The sequence below is a fragment of the Eumetopias jubatus genome, unplaced genomic scaffold (assembly GCF_037043125.1).
Source record: "Eumetopias jubatus isolate StellerSeaLion01/CBP00866 unplaced genomic scaffold, mEumJub1_p1.0 scaffold_4, whole genome shotgun sequence".
NCBI lineage: Eukaryota > Metazoa > Chordata > Mammalia > Carnivora > Otariidae > Eumetopias > Eumetopias jubatus.
Window position 1 is genome coordinate 133,594,693 of NW_028274810.1, and position 21,381 is coordinate 133,616,073.

At 34.3% G+C, this 21,381-nt stretch overlaps 1 protein-coding gene across 4 annotated transcripts in view; it reads left to right on the top strand.

The window, feature by feature from the left end:
- CSMD3 (CUB and Sushi multiple domains 3) overlaps nucleotides 1–21,381 on the top strand; it is a 1,163,243-nt gene that overhangs the window by 580,253 nt on the left and 561,609 nt on the right. For all 4 annotated transcript variants that reach the window (XM_028122520.1, XM_088023099.1, XM_028122521.1 and 1 more), the window contains one exon: nucleotides 19,178–19,281. In XM_028122520.1, the coding sequence (XP_027978321.1) occupies nucleotides 19,178–19,281 (104 nt within the window). The remainder of the gene's footprint in view (nucleotides 1–19,177; nucleotides 19,282–21,381) is intronic.

The following is a 21,381-nucleotide window of genomic DNA, read 5'->3' on the forward strand; positions in this document are numbered from 1 at the left end:
GCCCCAGCACTCTCCACCAGTGCGCTACCAGAGCCCTCGAGTTTGGGGGGTAGGCTGGCTCTCTATGCTTGCCTACTCTGTTTGCACTTCCCTTGACTCCTGACAGGGTTTATTCCTGGCCGTTCTTTAGCCCTCAACTCATGTTTCACTTTGCACGGAACCCTTTGCCATCCTCCCACCTAGATTGACTTAGGATCCTACTCTGCATATTGGTCACCAGTTGTCATATTATGTCGTAATTGTGTGTTTACTCATCTGTTTTCCTTAGTTTCACACTCAAAAAAAAATGTTTGAATCTTCGCCTCCTTAACTTCTAGTATTGTAGCTGTCATATGAAAGTTATTCAAATGGATGTTTATTAAAAGAATTGATTAAATATTTCTAAGCAAAAATGTCACTGGTTTATTTACATTTGGTAGCTCTTCTTTGGAACTTCTCTGATTCTTCTGAAAAAAAGGAGGCAAAGTATGCAAAATACAAAGTAGTTTTATTTTGTTTATTTTTTTTTACTCCTCCTCCCCCTGCTAACTATTGGGTGTCCCTAACACTTTAACCTCAATATTATAATTGTTTTTGAATGATACGCATAATCAGAGCTGTGCTACATGAAAATTAAGCATAAATATTAAGTGATTCACATAAATAGTGACAATTAGTATACTTGATGCAGCCAAATAAAGTCTTTTGGGAGTTGGCATAAGAGAAGAAATTAGAAGAGTGGACAAATAAATCCTTAATTAGAAGTACCAGGATATACAGACTTAGTTAGGATTAGGTTTGGCTGTCAGTGACAGAAAACCTCCAATGAGAGAATTAGACAAGATATGCATGTGGTCTGTAGGTCATGGTTGCTCTGCTCTAGGAATTCCTCAAGGACTTAGGCTAATTATTACTCTACCATTCCCAGGATGGAGCCCTTGCCCTCAAGTTCCAGAATTGTGTCTCAGGCTCCAGCATGGTGTTTCACACATTCCAGGGAGCAGGATGGGGAAAGTGATAAAGAAGAAGGAGGGCAAAGGATAAAGACAAATGCAAGCTATTTCCTAAGAAAGGTTCTTAGAATCGGCTACAACACACACACACACACACACACACACACACACACACACACACAATTTTTACCATAATTTAGCAACATGATCATACTCAGCTGCAAGAAAGATGGAAAGTACAGCCTTTTTTTTTAGGATAAGTTGGTACCAGCTAGAAATGCTAGTACCATGGAAGAAAGGGTAATAGGATGTTTGGGAAAGGTATGACAATCTCTGTTACAAAATTAATATGTTAGGTACTCTTCTAAGCTCTTTTTATGTATCATCTCGCTTAATCTTCTCACTGACTATATGAAGTAATTGCTATTATTATGTCTAATTTATATGTGCAAAAGCAAGTTTAGAGAACTTAAGTGACTTCCCTAAATTTGAAGGTTGAGTGTGTGGCCACACTAAAGAATACTTATAAGAGTCATGATGGTTGGATGATATGATGGTGATGGTTCTATTGCTACTGTAACAAATTACCATAAACTTTGTGGCTTAGAACAACCCACAGTTGTTACCTTACAGTTCTGTGGGTCAGAACTTCAGTACAGGCCTCACTATAATAAAATTAAGGTGTCAGCAAGCTCTGTTTTTTTTTTTTTTTTTTTTTTTCCCTGAAAGCTCTAGGGAAGAATGTTTCCTGTTTATTTGTGTTCTTGGAAGAATTTAATTCCTTGTGGTTGTAGGGTCAAGGTGCCCAGTTGTTTGGCTAATTCTCAGCTAAGAGCCATTCCCAGCTATCTTCCTCCATCTTCAAATTCAGCAAAGTCTGTCTAGTCCTTCTGGTATCACATTTCTCTGGCACACTCTTCTGCATTCTTCCTCTGTTTTTAAGGACTTGTGTGATTAGACTGGGCCCACCTGGGTAATCTGGGATAAATTTTCTATCTCAGAGTCCTTAAACTTAATCACATCTGCAAGTCCCTTTTTAACAGGTAAAGAAATCGATTCACAAATTTCCTGGATTAAGGCATGGATACCATTGGGAGGCCATTTTTCTGTCTATCACAGGTAGGAATGAGGAAGGGCAAAGAAATTGGAGAGCAGAGGGCTTTTAAAGAACGGTGTCTTCATCTAGCAGAAGAGAGCTACTCTAATTAGTACTCAAGATACAGGAAAGTGAGGGCGCCTGGGTGGCTCAGATGGTTAAGTGTCTGCCTTCAGCTCAGGTCATGATCCCAGGGTCCTGGGATCGAGTCCCGCATCGGGCTCCTTGCTCAGCAGGGAGTCTGCTTCTCCCTCTCCCTCTGCCTCTCCTCCTGCTTGTTCTCTGTCTGTCTCTCTCGCAAATGAATAAATAAAATCTTAAAAAAAAAGATAAAGGAAAGTGAGAAAGGCAAATTTTGAAATTTTTGATTTGTGCCTCACTCTGTCACTTTTTTCTTCCCAAAGGGATCCTTTTATCTAAAGACAGATTTAAATATCATTCAGTTCTAAAATTCCATGCCATTTCTATTTCACACTTTTCACTCTCTATTCCTAGCAGGGGATTATATTAGGATTATAGGAAATAGGGAATAGAAACATTTATGTACATCTTCAGTTGTTAGTGTAGAAAAGTGTAGTGGGTATCCAGTTGAGGTAACCTTGAGACGTAGTATTTTATTCAGGCAGGGAATTCCCTTCCTGCTTCCAAAACTCCTCATCTAAACATCATGGTGTTTAATGGTGAAAAACGGGCAGAAAGGGAGAGGGCAGTAAAATAGAAAATAAGAAGCTTTTGTTAAAAAGAGACATTAAAACATCTTCAAACTAAACCACATACTTCTTACATCTATTAATTAAAGGGCCAGCCTTTTAATCATCATTCATCTTAAGTGAGAGTTCTGGAATGAGCAGTGTTCTTCCATAATAATGAGAAAGGGAGGGATGGTTATGAGTGAGCTTAAAACCTGTCTGACACAAATATTTAACAAATATTTGTTGTCAAATAGCTGTGTAAATATCTATCTGTGTCAGCAAATATTGTTTGCAATTGTTTATATTATCAAAATCACCTAAATGCAATAATATAATGAATTATAAAAAATTTTCTTATTTAAGTGAAACAATTTTTAAATAGTTATTTATAATTTACTGTATGCAAGACACTGTACTGGCTTTAAAAATTTAAAATACTTATTTAAAAATAAGCTTAATAAATACTTATTTACTGGCTTTAAAAAGTTAAAATACTTATTTAAAAATAAGCTTAATAAATACTTATTTAAAAATAAGCTGTTTATTCATAGCTTATGAATGATTCTTTTATGACTTTTCAAACAAGTCTTAATATAGTATAGTTTTTAAGATCATATCTCTTTTTAGTTGTAAAAGTTGTAACTCTTTAAAATCTGTCTCTCTTGTAAAAACCATTATTTTTCTGGTGTCTATTTTTGTGCATGAAGAAATGTAAAGAACCAGGGCTTAAAATCTCTCTTCTTTGGATAAGCTATCTATTTATTCTAGGAAGCATTATATTTCTCTTATTCTTAAAATAACATTTAAATAACTAATTTCTTTGTCACATGCATTTCAGTTAATTCCATAGTTACATGACCAATATTCTATACTGCAGTTTTACTAAGGTTAGGTGTAGCTTCCTTTTAAATCTTGAAGACAGAAGCAACACACAGCTTTTTTTTTTTTTACATAAGAAGTGAATATTTCCACTAACAATTATTGACTTTCAGTATTTTACTTTCTTCTGAAGATCAAGCATCACTTATTGCACAGTTTAGAATAAAACATAAATGTTTATTTTACTTCCCTTCTATATTTTCCATCCTTAGTGCTAATATTTCCTCCTATTCTAATATACAAATATAAAAGTTGCCTATGTATATACAAATATACATTCTGTATAATGATATAATGAATCACAGATCAGCACCAAAAATTTATCTGGGTTTATGTTTTCTCAGTAGTAAAATACTGCCTTTCTCATTGGGCTCTTGGAATGATTCTATGAAGTAATGCATGTAGTACACCTAGAACAGAGTCTGGAATAGAGGATATGTTTATAAAATGTTGATGATAATATTACTACTGCTACCAGTACAATTAGTATTACCACCATCACCACACCACACCACACCACTGTATTCCAAGTGTGCTGATGCATCATGCCTCCACCACCAGCGTTTGAGCTTAGGTTCCTGCTGTGCAGCTAACACATGCTCTCACACATTTCAGAACTTGGAATATCCTTGTGGAGACTCCCTGCTGATATTAGTCATCAGAAGCCATCAGCAGATGTTTCTAAGAATTCAGAATAGGCTTCTGCCAAAAGAGACTGAAAAAAGGAACTGGAGAGAGCTGTGAGCTTTTGCTTTCTGCCCCGGAGATATTTTGCCGCAGAGTAGAAGGTTATCTTAATGACAACCTTGGAATTATGAGAATCACAATTACCGTTCTGGGACATCATTTCCTGCCCCAGCTGCCCAGTGCCTCAACAAGAGCTGCAGCTAGCTAGTGAGGAGAGAAGAGTGCAGTATTGTTCCTAAGTATCAAGTTCTGGCTCTTCTTAGCACTATAAGTTGTTTAGCTTCTGGAAATCTTTAACCAATGTGGAGGAGAATCACTTGGAGGATCTGATTATTCTCATACAACCAGAGTCACATATGATGCACATATCATCGAAATGCACAATTCTGGGTAATCTCTTTGCTCTGTATTACATATCTTGCTCCTCCTGACCTAACCTCACAGCATAACCAATCACATTGTGATACCAGGGGAAAAATAGCAGGCAGGTAGCAAAATCTGCAGATACAGAATGTGGTAGCTGTCTTTTTTTTTTTCTCTTATGACCTCTTCCATATCGTCTTTATAAACTCTCAGTCTGTGATGATCTCTATCATACAAGAGCAACCATATAAAATGCCATATATCTTGGAATGGCCAGATGAGCAACAATATTATAAATTCTAAACTTGTCCCAGGGAATCCTACATTTTCACTAATTAGAAAGTTGGTCTACAATAGAGTCAATTAAAAAAAGACTAATTTCTTGCCTTTAGGAAGTTTCCAGCTAGGGATTTAAATAGAAAATAGAAGAGTAAATGCAGAAATTCACAGTCACAACTTGAAAGAAACACTCTGGATGGAATAAAAAGGAGCCTGCTTAGACTTGTCAGTGAAGACACTTCAGAGCAGGGGAAATTTAAGCCAGTATTGAAGACAAGAGACTTAGCAATGTAAAGAGGAGAGTGGGGGAGAATTAAAATTGCTTGCAAAGGTCCATGAAGACGCTGCTGTCTCCTAGAACTCAAAAGATGACAAGGGTCCTGTGGCATAGTGGGTAAGAGGATAATTGAAAAAATAGAGGCTGTAGAGCTGAATAAGACCCAGATCATGCAGGGCATTCTGGAATGTATCCAAAAGTGTAATGAAAAGTATGACCTAACCAGCTGCCCTCTTACCTCATTCAGGTTTCTCTCAAATGTCACCTTCTTTCTTCCTCCATCACTGACCATCTCCATCACTCTCTGTCTCCATGCTTTTTCTTTATAGCACTTCATAACACTTATGAATATTTCAAGACCTTATATGGCGTTATATTATATAATAGTTTTCTATCTTTTGTGTATTTCCCCAATGAAGGGAGGAAAGTTTGTCTATATCCCTAGCATTAGAAGAGGGTATGGTAAAGTGTGGGTTCTAAATTGATATTTATAGAATGAATTAAATAAACTTAGAGTGTTTAGGTAAAAGACTTAACATTATCTGATTTATGTTTCAATGTAACATCCAAAAATTAAGTTAGAGGCTTATTAATTGAAGTGCAATTCTCAAAAAAGGAAGCAATAGTATATCTACCTCTCCTCACTTTTATCCGAACCCCTTGCCACAAAGAGTATTCATTCATGGACCAGGAATCATTCTTCCTGGATAGCTGTGGCAAGCAACAGTTTCAGTAGCAAATAATTCCTATTGTACCCTAACTTCTTGGACTTCTACCTAAATTGCTTACTTGGGAAGATAATTTGGGAGGTAAACAAGGTTTTCCATAGATATTAACTGATAAAAAAAATCCATTAATCAATGACTAGAAGAAATTAAATAAACAAAAAGTTGACAACAAACACTATGAATTGAGAAGCTAATATCTAGCATGCTTCTTCTTTGGTGTCATAAGAAAAATGGTAAGAATAAACTGAAGACAAGAATTAGAACCCACTCTATGGTTCATTATATATGTGTATAGTATCTGATTTTTCACTACCATATTTGTGTATTTAGTCATTTTGACCTAATATGTTTTTTAAAGATTTTATTTATTATTTATTTGAGCGAGAGTGAGAGAACACAAGTGTGGGGGGGGTTGCAGAGGGAGAGGGAGAAGCAGACTCCTCACTGAGCAGGGAGTCTGATTCAAGGCTTGAGTCCAGTACCCTGGGATCATGACCTGAGCCGAAGGCAGACGCTTAACCGACTGAGCCACCACTTTAATGAGCCTCATTTATATTTGTTTTCAAAAAAATTTTGGTATGTACAACCTAACATATACAAATTTGTGATGAATACCCTCCTAAAACCAAAAACATTATCTGTAAGTATTCTCTTCAAAATTCTTAAGTTGAAGTTGATAATTTACATGCATTATGAAATTTATATCCTTCAGTAGCTAAGCATAAATAAATGACAGAAAAGAACTAACAATTTTGTATATTGTATTATAGATTTAATATTTGATGCATTTTTTCATTTTTATGTAGCTTCTTCCCTTCAGTGAAACCTTTGTAGTGCCGTATTTAATCTATCATTGTTAGTACCAGCAAACCCCTAAAGGGGAAGAACAGTGTACAGATACAGAGTAGGCATAAAAAATAAAACAAAGCTGAAGGCTTTTATCATTCCATCAATATCTTCCTGTGTCTCCAGACTCCCCCTTCCCCCATCTCTAAAATATGAACCCTTGTAAGATTTGAAACTATTAACTGATGCTGGCAGCTAAGTGGGTGAAACTAAAGAATTCCTTAGGCTGGCACTTCTCTTTTTGAATGGTCTAGTCAAGTTTTAGAATATATCTTCTGTAATAAAAAATCCAAGTATAATACTACAGTACATAATCTTTCTGGAATATGAGTGTTTAATGCTTTCCTCTAACATGAAATTAGTTTGAAATGAATAAATGTTGGATTTGCATGTGTCATATTTAAGACTTTTATATCTTAAAATATTTACCTGTTTCACAAATTTCATGTGTATTTACCTTTGTATATTTCCTTTTTACAAAGAGAAGCAAATTCAAATGATTACTAGTTATTTAACATTAATTTTCCATATGCACATGTAATACATAATACATATCACAGAAACAGTCAGATTTAGGATTATTCTAAAATACTTGTTTTTTAAACAAATACACTACATATTCTGCTTTGTCTAAATTAGACTTTATACCCAATAAAATTTGATTAAATAGTCCTGTGAAGCATAGCTTTTTTTAATAAAGATTTATTTATTTGAGAGATAATGTGCTGGGGGATGGGCTGAGGGAGAATCTCAAGCAGACTCCCACTCAACCCGGAGCCCCATGCAGGGCTCCAGGAGGGGCTTGATCCCATCACTGACTTTGAGATCATGATCCCAGCAGAAACCAAGAGTCCCATGCTCAACCAACTGAGCCACCCAGGCTCCCCAAAGCATAGATTTTTGAGTTGGCTTTTGAATAGCGCTTTTTTCATTCATTCATTCATTTAAGTAATCTCTACACCCAACATGGGGCTCAAACTCATGATCCCGAGATCAAGAATTGCATGCTCTTCTGACTAAGCCAGGCACCCCATTGAATAATGTCTTTATATATGTATAAAAAGAGGAAAGGGGAAAAATTACCATAATCATTTTTATTTGAGGTAAAGAAATCCAGATTGAGTTTACTCTTCTCAACACCTACTTTCACACAAAAGTTTAGGTCTTGATCTTTTTAACTCTGCCCGGCTCTTCTTCAAATTCAGATTGTTCCCACTGCCAAATGGAGCATATGAAAAACAATTACAACTCTGTCAACACTATATTCAAAACCCATTATTTGCTGCTCCTCATTTAGAAGATAAAGTTCAAAGTCCATAACATGATGAGGTCTCTACCTCCATTTTTAGCTTTCCTTCTCCACATTTCATGTTTCACAGTTTATATTACAGAAACAAAAAAGAATATTTTTTTCCACTGTGACATTTTCATGCTCTCCCCTAGAAAGTTGTTACCCAATTCTCATCTTTACTTTACTTTGTACTGCCATGGGATTCCCTCTTTGAGGAAATCTTTCCACTTTATGCTCCAGTTGGATTGGATGGCTCTCCTCTCTGCTTCCATGTGACACTATGTGTCCATATCCCAAAGCACATAAGATGGGGTATAGTCTTTATCTTGTTTTGTCTTGTCTCCCCATTGGACTGCGATCCCCAAGGTCTGGAAAGTATATGAAAAAAGAAGTGCTTTAATTAGATATCAAATTGATTATGTAACTTGGCATTGCATACCTTAAACTTAATTAAACTTTGTGTATCTTATACATATGCATATATTATGCTTTCTGGATTTCCTCACCTGGTAGCAAAAATAGTTGTTAATATCTGAGTGAATTATCATTCTGAAACAAACATAATGGAGAAAAGCTGCTTCCAGGAAAGATAAATTCTTAGCAGCATAGAGTTTGGGGACGGTCCTCTTCTCTTTGACTCATAGTGGGGTTTTCAAAAAAAGAACTTCATTTTCAAGATCATGGTGAACAGATGTGAACAGCTGTTTTATGATGATTAGCTTATCATGGCTAATAATAGCTGCCATCATTGAGGGTCTACTCTGTATCAAGCACAGTATGTGTCTTTTACAAACTTTGTTTAATGGAATGCCTACTTCAACTTTAGGCAGTATGAATTATGAGCATTCTTTTATAGATATCAGAGACTTTCCCCAAATAATATAACATTCTTTGACAAAGATGAGACTTAAACTCTAAGCATTGCCCAGGCCCTTAGCTATATCACCCTAGTCTCACTAATGAGTATGGCTTGGTATTAATATTAAAACATCATTAATTTATATAAACATCATCAAAGATTCATTTGAAAGTTATGCTGATTATATTAGTGCAGAATGTTTTATACAATGGTCAGCAGCTAGAGAAATACTGAGGAATTTCATGAGTTTTCAGATTTATTTTGATGCATAGAAAATACAGATTTTACCATGAAAGATAAAATAGCTGAAACCAATCTATGCTTCCTATACTTTTATCCCAAGGAATTGACATAATAATAGTTTTTAGATTTCAGAACTTATCTCCTCTTGCCATCACTATTTAAGACATAAGACATATGCCCCACATCAAAGGACATATTTACAAACTGTGTTATTACAAATCAGGTATTTGGCAGACAGACAGTATTTTCTATATTGCAGATCTTTACAATGCAAATGCAAAATACTGCGATGTTTAAGTATATGGATTGTGGTATTAAGCCAACCTGCTTCCGACTTTTAGGAGGATTTTTTCTATTGGATGTTGCTGCTCTAGGACTTCAGTTCCATTCTGTATTACAACCACTATTACTCCTCAAACTGGATGTTTCTCTTTCTTTTGCAGCCCCCTGCCAGAATAGTTGGGGAAGCTTAGATCTCATGCCTATACTCTAAATGCAATTAGTGATAGAGAACAGAATATCTGATCTTATTGGAAACTATGCTGTGCTTCTTACCAAGATTCTTAATTCTTCAAACACAAGGTAGATATTCAAGTGCTGAATGGCCAAACTAATGTGCAAATATACACTACAGAAAATTTAGGATTAAAATAAAGCAGTACATATATGACACTGAGCCTAGTGACTCACACAATATAAATACTTGTTAATATTTCAAATTTCATGGGTAAAGTATATAATTTAGTGGGAATTTTACATGACTTCATGAAATTTAGTAATGTAGAAGTCATGGTTTTAAATACTCTGTGAATGATACAGAGAATAAAAATTATGAGACTTAGGTTATATACCACTTCTTTCAAAGTACCTTATGAAAACTTCTATCTTAAGCATTATGGGAAATGGATCTACTAAGTATTTAATATCTAATGCTGTTTACAGATTTCTAACTTCTGGAAAGCGATGATAAAATGCATGAGATTATTCTTAATTGACTACATGAGTAACTTAAAAGTTTTTAACATAATTCTCAATAAGCAGCACTATGTAAGCCATTTGGAGTCATTACTCTACAAATGGAAGTCAAGAGAGTGGCTTATTTGGTTAAAAGAAATCAAGACAATTATAGATTACTTCTATATTTCAGGGGCCTATTTTATTATCACAACTTTTTTTTCGGCAGTCCCATGAGCTAAATGCAGTTTTTTTTTCCCACCCACATATAATAATTAGGAACAAATAAGAGAGGCAAATATATGACATTTCTTTCTCTACAAACATGCATTATATTCTTCCAGTTTCCCTAGTAAATGTTTCAGCCCTACTACCAACTAAACATGTAGGGAAAGTGTTCATGTTGCATTGGTGAGTATTTGTTGATTTTTTATTAACTTTGTATTTTATTTCCACATTAAACAAAAATGAAGGGATAGAAAATGCCTATTTGGTCAATTCCATATTAAAGGGGAATCCATAAAAGAAAATTTCACGTCAGACTCCTGATGTTACTTAGTACATTCTTGTGTAAACAAAGTTTTTTGTTATTGTTTTGTTTTCCCAAATTATCTTTATACCTTCTATTTTTTTCTTTTGGAAATATTTCAATGTAGTATTTTTAAGTTTATTATAAATTTTATTTATATTAAAGTCTCCAGCTGAGGCAAAATTAGTTTTTATTTTTTAATGCATAGATTTTACTTCTAAAGGCCTATTCCAGTAAAAATATTTAAACTAAGTCTACATGAATCAAATTAAAATGAATGCATTCTACAAATTCAATCAGACTATTCCAGCTTCTCACTGATTGGGTGTCATTGAAACTGTTCAAGAATTACAAGTGTCTAAAATTTGAAGTGACAGCTCAGTGGTTAAGTGTTTATCTGAAAGTACATGGACTAGTTAGTAATTAACTCATCACTTAATTTAAAATGAAGTAGAGTTCCCATTATTACATATATATATATATATATATATATATATACATGAATCTCAGTTACAATTCAGGCAAAATAAAATCTACCATTAAATGGGTGTCTAAATCCTTTGGGACATGATTATACAATAATGACTGTCAAGAGTTTGACATAGAAATAGCAATCAAACTATCAGTCATTTATTTGATACCTAATTTGTCTCTACCAGCTGATTAGGCTTTTAAAGGCATAAAAAGGAAGCATTCCCTAATTTTAAATGCAATATATTGTGCAATGGTCTGGGGTAAAGTGGATCTTGGGATTTCTTCTTTTGGTAAAATGACAGATGAGGTACTCTCAGAGGTCCTCCCACTGAAAAACAAGAAACATATTTTTCAGTGCATTTCTGGTTTACAAGAAAACAAAGAAAATCTAACAAGGCTATGCATAGATACTGTACACACATACATAAATATATACACACATAATGAAAAGAACATCAGTTAAAATGAAAATAGAAGATGAAATGGGAAGAAAGCTTGGTTTTCCTTGGAGCAGATGGCAATAAATCTCTGGAATGAGAAGACTAAGACTGGGGTCTAGTCTGCTTGGATCAATAGGTGAAGAAGCTAAACATGAAATATAGCATTTAGTTAAAACCCTCAGAGAATGTTAAAATGGCACCAGCTTGGTAGTAAGTCTTGGATCCAATTAGCATAAAATGAATAAAATTATACCCAATTTAGGGCCTCAGGATTCTCAAGTCTTAAGCTCAAATAAATATGGTTTTACTATTAAATATAACTAAACACATAGGGAAGCAAGCTATCATGAATGAGTCACTAGAAATAACAGTTTTTTTGGGAAATGAGGGCATTTGAAAACCTTCCAGTATATGGTAGAATTTAGAAAGTCACATGCATGTGCAGGACAAGGCACATGTTCAGAAGACCTGAGAAGACCTTAAGCTTTCACCACTAGCTGATCTATAAGCCCAGTGTAAGCATCAAGTGAAGGCTAAGGAGAATTGTGAATGATCTGGCTAAGTATTAAAAGAGTGTCCCAGCATTGAGCCAATCCCTAAAGACTGGGGGAAGTGTTGTCATGGCCTGAATATTTGTGTCCACTCAAAATTCATGTGGTGAAATCTTAATGCCCAATATGATAATATTAGGAGGTGGGCTTTTGGGAAATGCTCAGGTCCAGAGGATGAAAAAAAAAAAAAAAATTTCCATGGATGAGGAAGCTTGCTTTCACCAGACACTGAATCAGCCAGCATCTTGATCATAGACTTCCCAGCCTCAAGAACTGTGATAAATTTCTATTGTTTATAAGCCAACCAGTTTATGGTATATTGTTATAGCAGACTAAATATACTTAAAATGATTATTTTTTTAAGCTCCTTGTATTTTAAAAAAAAAAAAATCCAGGCAAAACTTTGTACGGAGACAAGTTAAACATTCAACAATCAAGAACAGCAAATCCTGGAGAAGGGAAGAGAATGTGATTTCTAGAGTTACTGCATTATAATATTCAAATGTCCAGTTTCAGCAACAACAGAATAATCACAAAGCATACAAAGAAGCAAGAAAGTATGACCATTCAAAGGAAAAAAATGATTTGACAGAAACCATCCCTGAAGAAGTTCAGTCATTGAACTTATTAAACAAAAATTAATAATGATTATATTAATTATGTTCAAAGAACGTGGACAAAGAATTAAAGGGAGCCACAATAATGATATATGAATAAAATGAGAATATCAATAAGGAGATATAAATTGTAAAAAGAATCCAAATAGAAATTTTGGGAATTTAAAATACAATAACTGAAATAAAAAACTAACTACAGAAGTCAATACCAGATTTGATCAGGCAAAAGACAGAATTAGTAAACTTGAACAATTTTTGGACAATTGAAATTATCCAGTCTGAAAAATAAAAGGAAAAAAATAATGAAATGGGCAAAAGAGACCTGCAGGATATGAATAAGTGAGCCAAAAAATATACTATGAGAATCCCATAGGGAAAAATGCAGAAGGAATATTTGAAGAAATAATGGTCAAAAACTTCCCAAATGTGAGTAATACGTGAATCTACATATCCAAGAAGCTCAAGAAATTCCAAGATAAACTCCAAGATAAACTCTGTTTCATACATGGACACATCATAGTCAAATTGCCGAAAGGTATAGACAAAGAGAATCTTGAAAGCATTAGGAAAGAAGTCACTGGTCATGTGCAAGAAATCCAAAAATATTAACAGCTGATTTTTAAAAAGAAAAAGACATGGAAACCAGAAAGCAGTAGGATGACATATTTAAAGGATGAAAGAACAAAATGTAAAGCAAGATTTTTATATCTGTCAAAACGATCCTTCAAGAATGAAGGTGAAATCAAGATATTTCGAGATAAATAAAAGCTAAAAAGCTCAGAAATAAATCCTCACATCTGGGGTCAATTGATTTTTTGATAAAGGTATCAAGAACATTCAAGGGGGAAGGAATTATTGCTTCAACAAATGGTGATTGAGAAACTGGATAGTCACATACAAAAGAATGAAATTGGATCTTTGCTTGTACTATATACAAAAAATAACTCAAAATGCATTAAAGACCTCTATTTAAGGGTTTAAACTATAAAATTCCTAGAAGAAAACATGGAGGAAATTTTGCCAAATAGATTTGATAATGATTTCTTAAATATGACAACAAAAACATAAGTAACAAAAACAACAAAAGAAAAATTAGATTTTGTTACATTAAAAGCTGTTAGTCATCAAAGAACACTATCATAAGAGTGAAAAGACTCCCACACAATGTGAGAAAATATTTGCAAAGCATATGTCTGTTAAGAAACTAATATTGTGATGAGCACTGGGTGTTCTATGCAACTAATGAATCATTGAACACTACAACAAAAACATGATGTACTATATGCTGGCTAACTGAACATAATAAAAATAAATAAAGTGTAAAAAAAGAAACAAATATTGAGAGTATATAAAGAGGTCTTACAAATCAGTAACAGTAAAACAAACAACCTAATTTAAAAATGGGTAAAATACTGGAATCATCAGTTCTTCAGAGAAGATATGCAAATAGCCAATAAATACATGAAAAGATGTTCGATATTATTGGTCATTAGAGAAATGCAATCAAACCCAATAATAGGCCACTTCACACCTACTAGGATGACTATAATAAAAACAAAATAAAAATAAGCAAGACACCTACTAGGATGACTACAATAAAAACAAAACAAAAAATAACAACTCTTGAGAATGTGGAAAAACTGGAACCCTCATGTATTGCCAGCGGGAATTTAAAATGTTGCAGCAACTCTGGAAAGTAATTTGGCAGTTCTGCAAAAAGTTAAACATAGAATCAATATATGACCCAGAAATTCCACTCCAAGGTATATACTCCAAATAATTGAAAACAAATATTCAAACATTTACTTGTATACCAATCTTCATAGTAGCAATATTCACAAAAGGCAAAAGTTAGACACATTGCAAGTGTCTATCAACAGAGTGATGGTTAAACAAAATGAACTATATACATACAATGGAATATTATTCGGCCATAAAAAGGAATACATTTGCTACAATATGGATGAACCTCAAAGATCTTATGCTAGGTGAAATAAATCAGACACAAGAAGACAAGTATTGTATAATTCTACTTACATAAAATACTTCTAATAGGCAAATTTTTTGAGATAGATAGCAGGTTAGAAATTACCAATGGCTGGGGAAAGGGAAAATGAGGAGTTATTGCTTAACAGTAACAGGGTTTTGATTCGATGTAATGAAAAATGTTTGGAAACAGTGGTAATGGTTGTACAACCTTATAAGCATAATGCCACCAAATTGTACACTTAAAAAAAATGGTTAAAAGCATAAGTTTTTTTCACATATATTACCATAATAAAAAATAGTAAAAATAGAGAAAACACATTTTAATAATATTAGAAATAGAAACAGGACAAAAGTCCAGACTTGGCATAAACTAAAAGAAAGTGAATTAACTACATGACAATGAATTTGAAAACTTTCTCAATGTTGAAATGTTTCTGGGAAAATTAAACTTACTTAAATTGACTCAAGGGAAAACAAACAAACCCAAAAGCCTGAATAATTCTGCAAGTGAAAAATAAATTACACCAGAAGTAAAAGCTTAACTACTGCTCCCCAGAAAGTGGCTTAGATATTTTTACAAGATCGTTCTTTTTATTTTGAAAGGTTTTATTTATTTATTTGAGAGAGCATGAGTGGGGGGACAGAGGCAGAGGGAGAGGGAGAAGCAGATTCCCTGGTGAGCAGGGAGCCTGACCCCGAGATCATGACCTGAGCCTGAGGCAGGTGCTTAACCAGGTGAGCCATCCACTTGCCCCTTAGAGGATAGTTCTATCCAACTAAACATAAAATAAAATAAAATAAATCATCCTAAAATTGACAGAATCTTTTCCATAATGGAAATGAAAGTATCCATGTGTCAATTCATTTGATGAAAATTTTGATACTAAATCAGCAAGAAAAACCAGAGAAGAAAACCTCCTTGCCTTCATAAAGTATAATTACCTCAGTAATACGCTTAATGGTGAAATATTAGAAGCATTCCCTTTTAAATGAGCTACAACTTAATGAGGTCAACTATAACCTATTCTATCAAACATTGTACCAGAGATCCAGGGCAGTTAAGATACAAGAAATAAAGTCAATCAGAGAAAGACAATTATCATATGGTTTCACTCATATGAGGAATATAAGAAACAGGGAGGAAGATCATGGCGGAAGGGAAGAAAAATGGAATGGGAAGAAATTAGAGAGGGAGAAAAACCATGAGAGACTCTTAACTATGAGAAAGAAACTGAAGGATGCTGGAGAGGAGGGAGGTGGGGGAACGGGGTAACAGGGTAATGGGCATTAAGGAGGGCACATGATGTGATGAGCACTGGGTGTTATATGCAACTGATGAATTATTGAACTCTACATCTGAAACTAATGATGCTTTATATGTTGGCTAATTGAATTTAAATTTTTAAAAAAATGTAAAAGAACTGAAGTATAAACAGGAGCGCCTCGGTGGTGCAGTTGGCTAGCCCTCCTACTCTTGGTTTCAACTCAGGTCCTGATTGAGCCCTGCAGTGGGCTCCATGGAAGTGGGCTTAAGACTCCTTCTCCCTCTGCTCCACTGCACCCCTCTCCCTCTCTCTAAAATAATTAAATAAATAGGATAGACAAGAAACTAAATTGTTGTTTACAGAAGATATGCTTGTTATTTACAAAACTAAAAATAATTTACAAATAATAATAATAAGGAATAATAATAGGAAAGTCTTATGAAGTCACCTAAACGTGAGCTCAATAAGCAAAAATAAATTTCCTGTCTACATACAAACAATGAAAAGGTGAAAATATAAAGATATATACCATTTGAAATGACAAAAAATGGATCGATTGAGTTGCCAACTCTTCATTTCAGCTCAGGTCATGATCTCAGGGTGGTGAGATCAAGCCTCGCATCAGGCTCCACACTCAGTGGGGAGTCCGCTTGGGATTCTCTCCCTCTGCCTCTCCCCCCTTCGTGTGCTCGCTCACACATGCTCTCTCTCTCTAAAGTAAATAAATCTTTTTAAAAATAACAAAAAGTAACAAAAAATGGTTTTCAAAATGTGTATAGAAAAATGGAGTATCTGACTCATAAGATAAAGTCTTATTTTATAGCAACAACAGTTAAGCCAATTTCTGTTGGTTTAGGGACATACAAAGTGACCAAAAGAACACAATGTAGAGCTCCCAAACCAACATCCCCATATATAGACTCTTTTTTTTTAAAGATTTATTTATTTACTTACTTGGAGGAGAGAGAATGAGAGAGAGAGCACATGAGAAGGGGGAGGGTCAGAGGGAGAGGCAGACTCCCCGCCGAGCAGGGAGCCCGATGCGGGACTCGATCCTGGGACTCCAGGATCGTGACCTGAGCCGAAGGCAGTCGCTCAACCAACTGAGCCACCCAGGCGCCCATCTTCTTATCAAAAGATTTAAAAAAGAAAGTAAAAAATGCAAGCTATAAATATGGAGAAGATATTGCAACACACATAACATGTAGTAGATTAGTATCCAGATTATATAAAGCTGATCTCAACTAGTGAGTCAGACTCAATGGTATATCATGAATGGTGTATTATGAATGAATTACAGGTAGAACAAAGATATTGATCTTAGCTCTCTGTGAGGCAGAGCAGGGCCTGGATAAAAAAAAAAAAAACTTCCATTACAAACAGCCTCATCTGCTTACCTCAATGTGTCTTAAATATTACTCTTTCCTATGTGTGCTATAAAGGAATCATGGAGGGAATCACTGACATAAAGAATTATGCAATCAATAACAAGCAGTTGAAGGGCACCTGGGTGGCTCAGTTAGTTAAGCATTTGACTCTTGATTTTGGCTCTGGTCGTGACCTCAGGGTTGTGAGATCAGGCCCCATGTTGGGCTCCACACTGGGCGTGGGACCTGCTTGGGATTCTCTCTCTCCCTCTTTCTCTGGCCCTCCCCACCAAAAATAAATAAACAAGCAGTCAAGTGAAAAATAGCCAAAATACATATAGTCATGTCACAGAAAACATAAATGACATACATATAAAAATATATACAGCTTAATTATTAAGAAAATACAAAAGATCACTTTTCACACGGTCGAGATTGGTAGAAATAATGAAATCTAATGTACAGAAGTTGTAAGCATTTTAATTAGTAGAATAATTTTGGGAAAACTTATGGTACAATATCATGAAATTGAATTTTTGCTTATTTCCCAGAAATTACAATTCTAAGCATATAACCTAGAGATACACATTTGAACCAAAAACTGTTTAATAGTGTCCATAACCATGTTGTTTATAATAGCAAAAAAAACCCCAAAAAACAAAACAACCTAAATCTCTACTGATAGGCAATTATCAATTGAGAGTATCTATATGTAACTTAGTGCAGAACAGGGAAACATATTTTTTTTAACTGCAGCCATGTAAAATGTACAATTCGATGTTTTTATATATTCTATATTTAAATTTGACAAAAATAATTGCTTTAGTCAATATTGATATAAAACCATTAAAAAAATCAAGGGAGAGGCATAATAAAAAAAATTGTTATAAAGCTTAAAAAAGCCAGAATATAAAATCTCTCATTTTTTAGAATTTCTTTTTATATTACCAAGATAACAAATAGTTATGAAAATTATTAGAGAGATGGCTTTTTAATTTATTCTTTACTAAAATTGGTGACCTCGGGCATTTTTTTTAATCTGTTGATGAATATTTTATTGTTAACTCTTTTTTGCTCAAGGCATGATTATATATGACAGTATTTATGTAATTTCTTCCTGTACTGATTCTTAATTACATTATTATTTCATATTGTATTAGGTTCCTAATTTAAGAATTGCAATTTTATTAAATATGAATTTTTGCATAGATGTATAAACAATGTATGAATGCATGAGTATGTTTTAGTAAGAAATAATACTCAATTACTTACTGTGGTATAATTTGCTCCCAGTTTTGCTAGCATGTTATAATACATCTGAGGGATTCTGTTACCAAAGGATACACAAAAATAAATCTGATACCTTTAAATCTGGTGATCTAGATTCAAATTTAGTTCTAACGTCTAACGTTTTTAAGCTTTACTATTTAATGGAAATAGCACACTCTGAGTTTTTGCATGTTAGCTTTATAAAAATATATGCAAATGTATGGAAACCACTCTCCACCTACATGTACTTTTTATAAAGCTGTCTCAAAGTAGATTTGCATTAATCATGCTTCAAATAAGAGTGTTCTATAAACAGAAGCCATGCCATTTCATTGAAAAATTATTACAGAAGGTGCATTACAGCAAATAAAAATCATATGAAAATTATAATGATTGAATTTTAGGAATAGTACGACATGATCTGTTCCCATGGTATTTATATAGATAAGTACAGTAAGTCTGATATGCATTTTAAATGTTTTCTGCCCAAACTTTTATTTTTATGACATATTGCAATATATTTGAGATGTTTGCTTCTGTTTATTGCTAGGTTATACAGATAAATTTTGAAGAATTTGATCTGGAGATTGGCTATGATACCTTGACAATTGGTGATGGAGGTGAAGTTGGAGACCCCAGGACAGTGCTCCAAGTGTAAGTGTTCACCATCTCATTCTTGACTTTGCCTATCAGGTCTTTATTAAATTTTACCCTTTTATTCTTTATTCTTTTATTTTTTTAGTTGGTCCCTCCCACTACACCAACAGAAGAAGCATAGTAACTTGGTTATTATAATCAACCTACATACAGTATTTATTAGTTCTTCAGCAAAGTTTAAGGTACTCGATCCAAACAGAATTTTTAGAATCCATTGCCAGACAGAAGCCTGTCAGAAATGGAAGCTCACAGCAAAATTGCAGTGGTTGATTAGGGTTTATTTTGGAAAATACCCTTGCCTTTAGAGTTTAAAAAAGGAATGAAAAAATAAGTATAAAATAGATCCTGGGGTGCTCTGATACTGGTACTGCAGACTGGTGGGTTCACTTATTGGCCATAAAATCATACCTAGCCATAGAGATCTGAAGTTTAGAGTTGAAATAGATGAAGTAGGTCAACTAGGGTTTTTAATGTGGCCTAAAACAATGATCATGTATTGGAAAACAGGAAATGTTAGGAACTTATTTATTCCCCAGTCCTTGGGCTATTCATTCCGATAATCTACCTCTGATAGTGGCATGAAAAATATTTGGGGGACACTATCTTGTGTTCTCCGCTGTGAACCTCAAAAACTTAAGGAACACTTTCTCTCAGAATTCCTTTCATAACTATTGATTTTCAATTCAGACTTTATGAGCACAATGGACTTCCCTAAACCATCAAATCAAAGTTCACATTGAGTATTTCATCTCCGGTGGGAATAAAAATTAAAGCTTCATTCCGTGAGCATTACCTTTTAGACTGTTCAATCGATAGATATAAATTTGTCCCCTAGTGAGAATGTGGGAGGGCTAGGAGAGAGAAAGGAAAAAGAAATACACTATGTTTAAAAAACCCTAAGACTGTGAGAGTAGCACGTTTGTATGTGCATACACATACACACATTATTCAGATCCAGACCTTATTGTAATGATATAGAGCTAATTTTTTACAAAACTCAAAGTAAGAAAAAATAGGGCAATAACTTTACAAGTTTTAGATACTAAGAGAAAAAACAACTCTTTTTTTAAATACAGTCATACATTTAAAAAAGATTAATTCTTCCTTAATCAAGAGAACCTCTGTCTAAATTCAGGACCCTGCTCTAGGTGGTGGTGGTGGGGGGTTATGCCTTTGTTTCCCACCCCCACCCCCATAACAGCTGAAGCATCTACATGCCTTTCCACCTTCACACGTGCCACAACTGTCTCTCACCACGCTCCTCCATCTTCTGCGTACCTACCATCCTCACTTGACCACAGTTGCCTCAAAAAAAAAAAAATTATTAGTGGTTTTGCTGCCCACTTCAAAATTTTAATTTTCAAGTGCATATGATGCCCTTATTTCCTTCCCTATTGGAAGACAGGGATGGGGAGATTTTTAAATGAATTTTAAAAATCCTGTATTGAATGAATGAGATCAAATAGCAGGTGAGGTGAGAAGCTTGGGATAATTAAGTGAAAAACAAATAGGCTTACAATTGGTTTTTTGAAGAAGATAATCCTAAAATTAGCTGGACAACAGAAGACCCTATAGAGAACAACTGTATGGATGGGAAGTGACTTTCTAACCGAAGTGAATAGTCAAATAGAAATAGCTGTATGTCACAGACTAACATGAGTCTCCTGCTGCTGGTAGGAAAAAGAAGCAAAAGTTACATTTTTTTTTCCTCTTCTCACATCCCTCTTGTTATACGGTCCCTATTTTGTGTGTAGTAATTCTATTTTGTTATATTTCCCTCACTCTGAGAAGTTGTATTAATTTTAAAAAATTTATGTGATTCCCATTTTTCTTCCATAGTCCTCTGTCTGTAACCAGAAAGTGTTTCTCAAACTTGCTTTTCTCCCTCAGAAACAAAATTACACTTCTCTGAAAATATAACTCTTTTCCTTGCGTAAGGATGACTGAAACAGAACTTAGGTAGCACCTACTCCTGGAGGTGTTCAAATAAAAGCCAGCTGACTAGCTAACAGAGATTTTACAGTGCCAAAATTAGATCAGAAGTTCCTTTGAACTCTAAGATTCTGTAATAATAGACCTTACTGGATTTGTATCCAC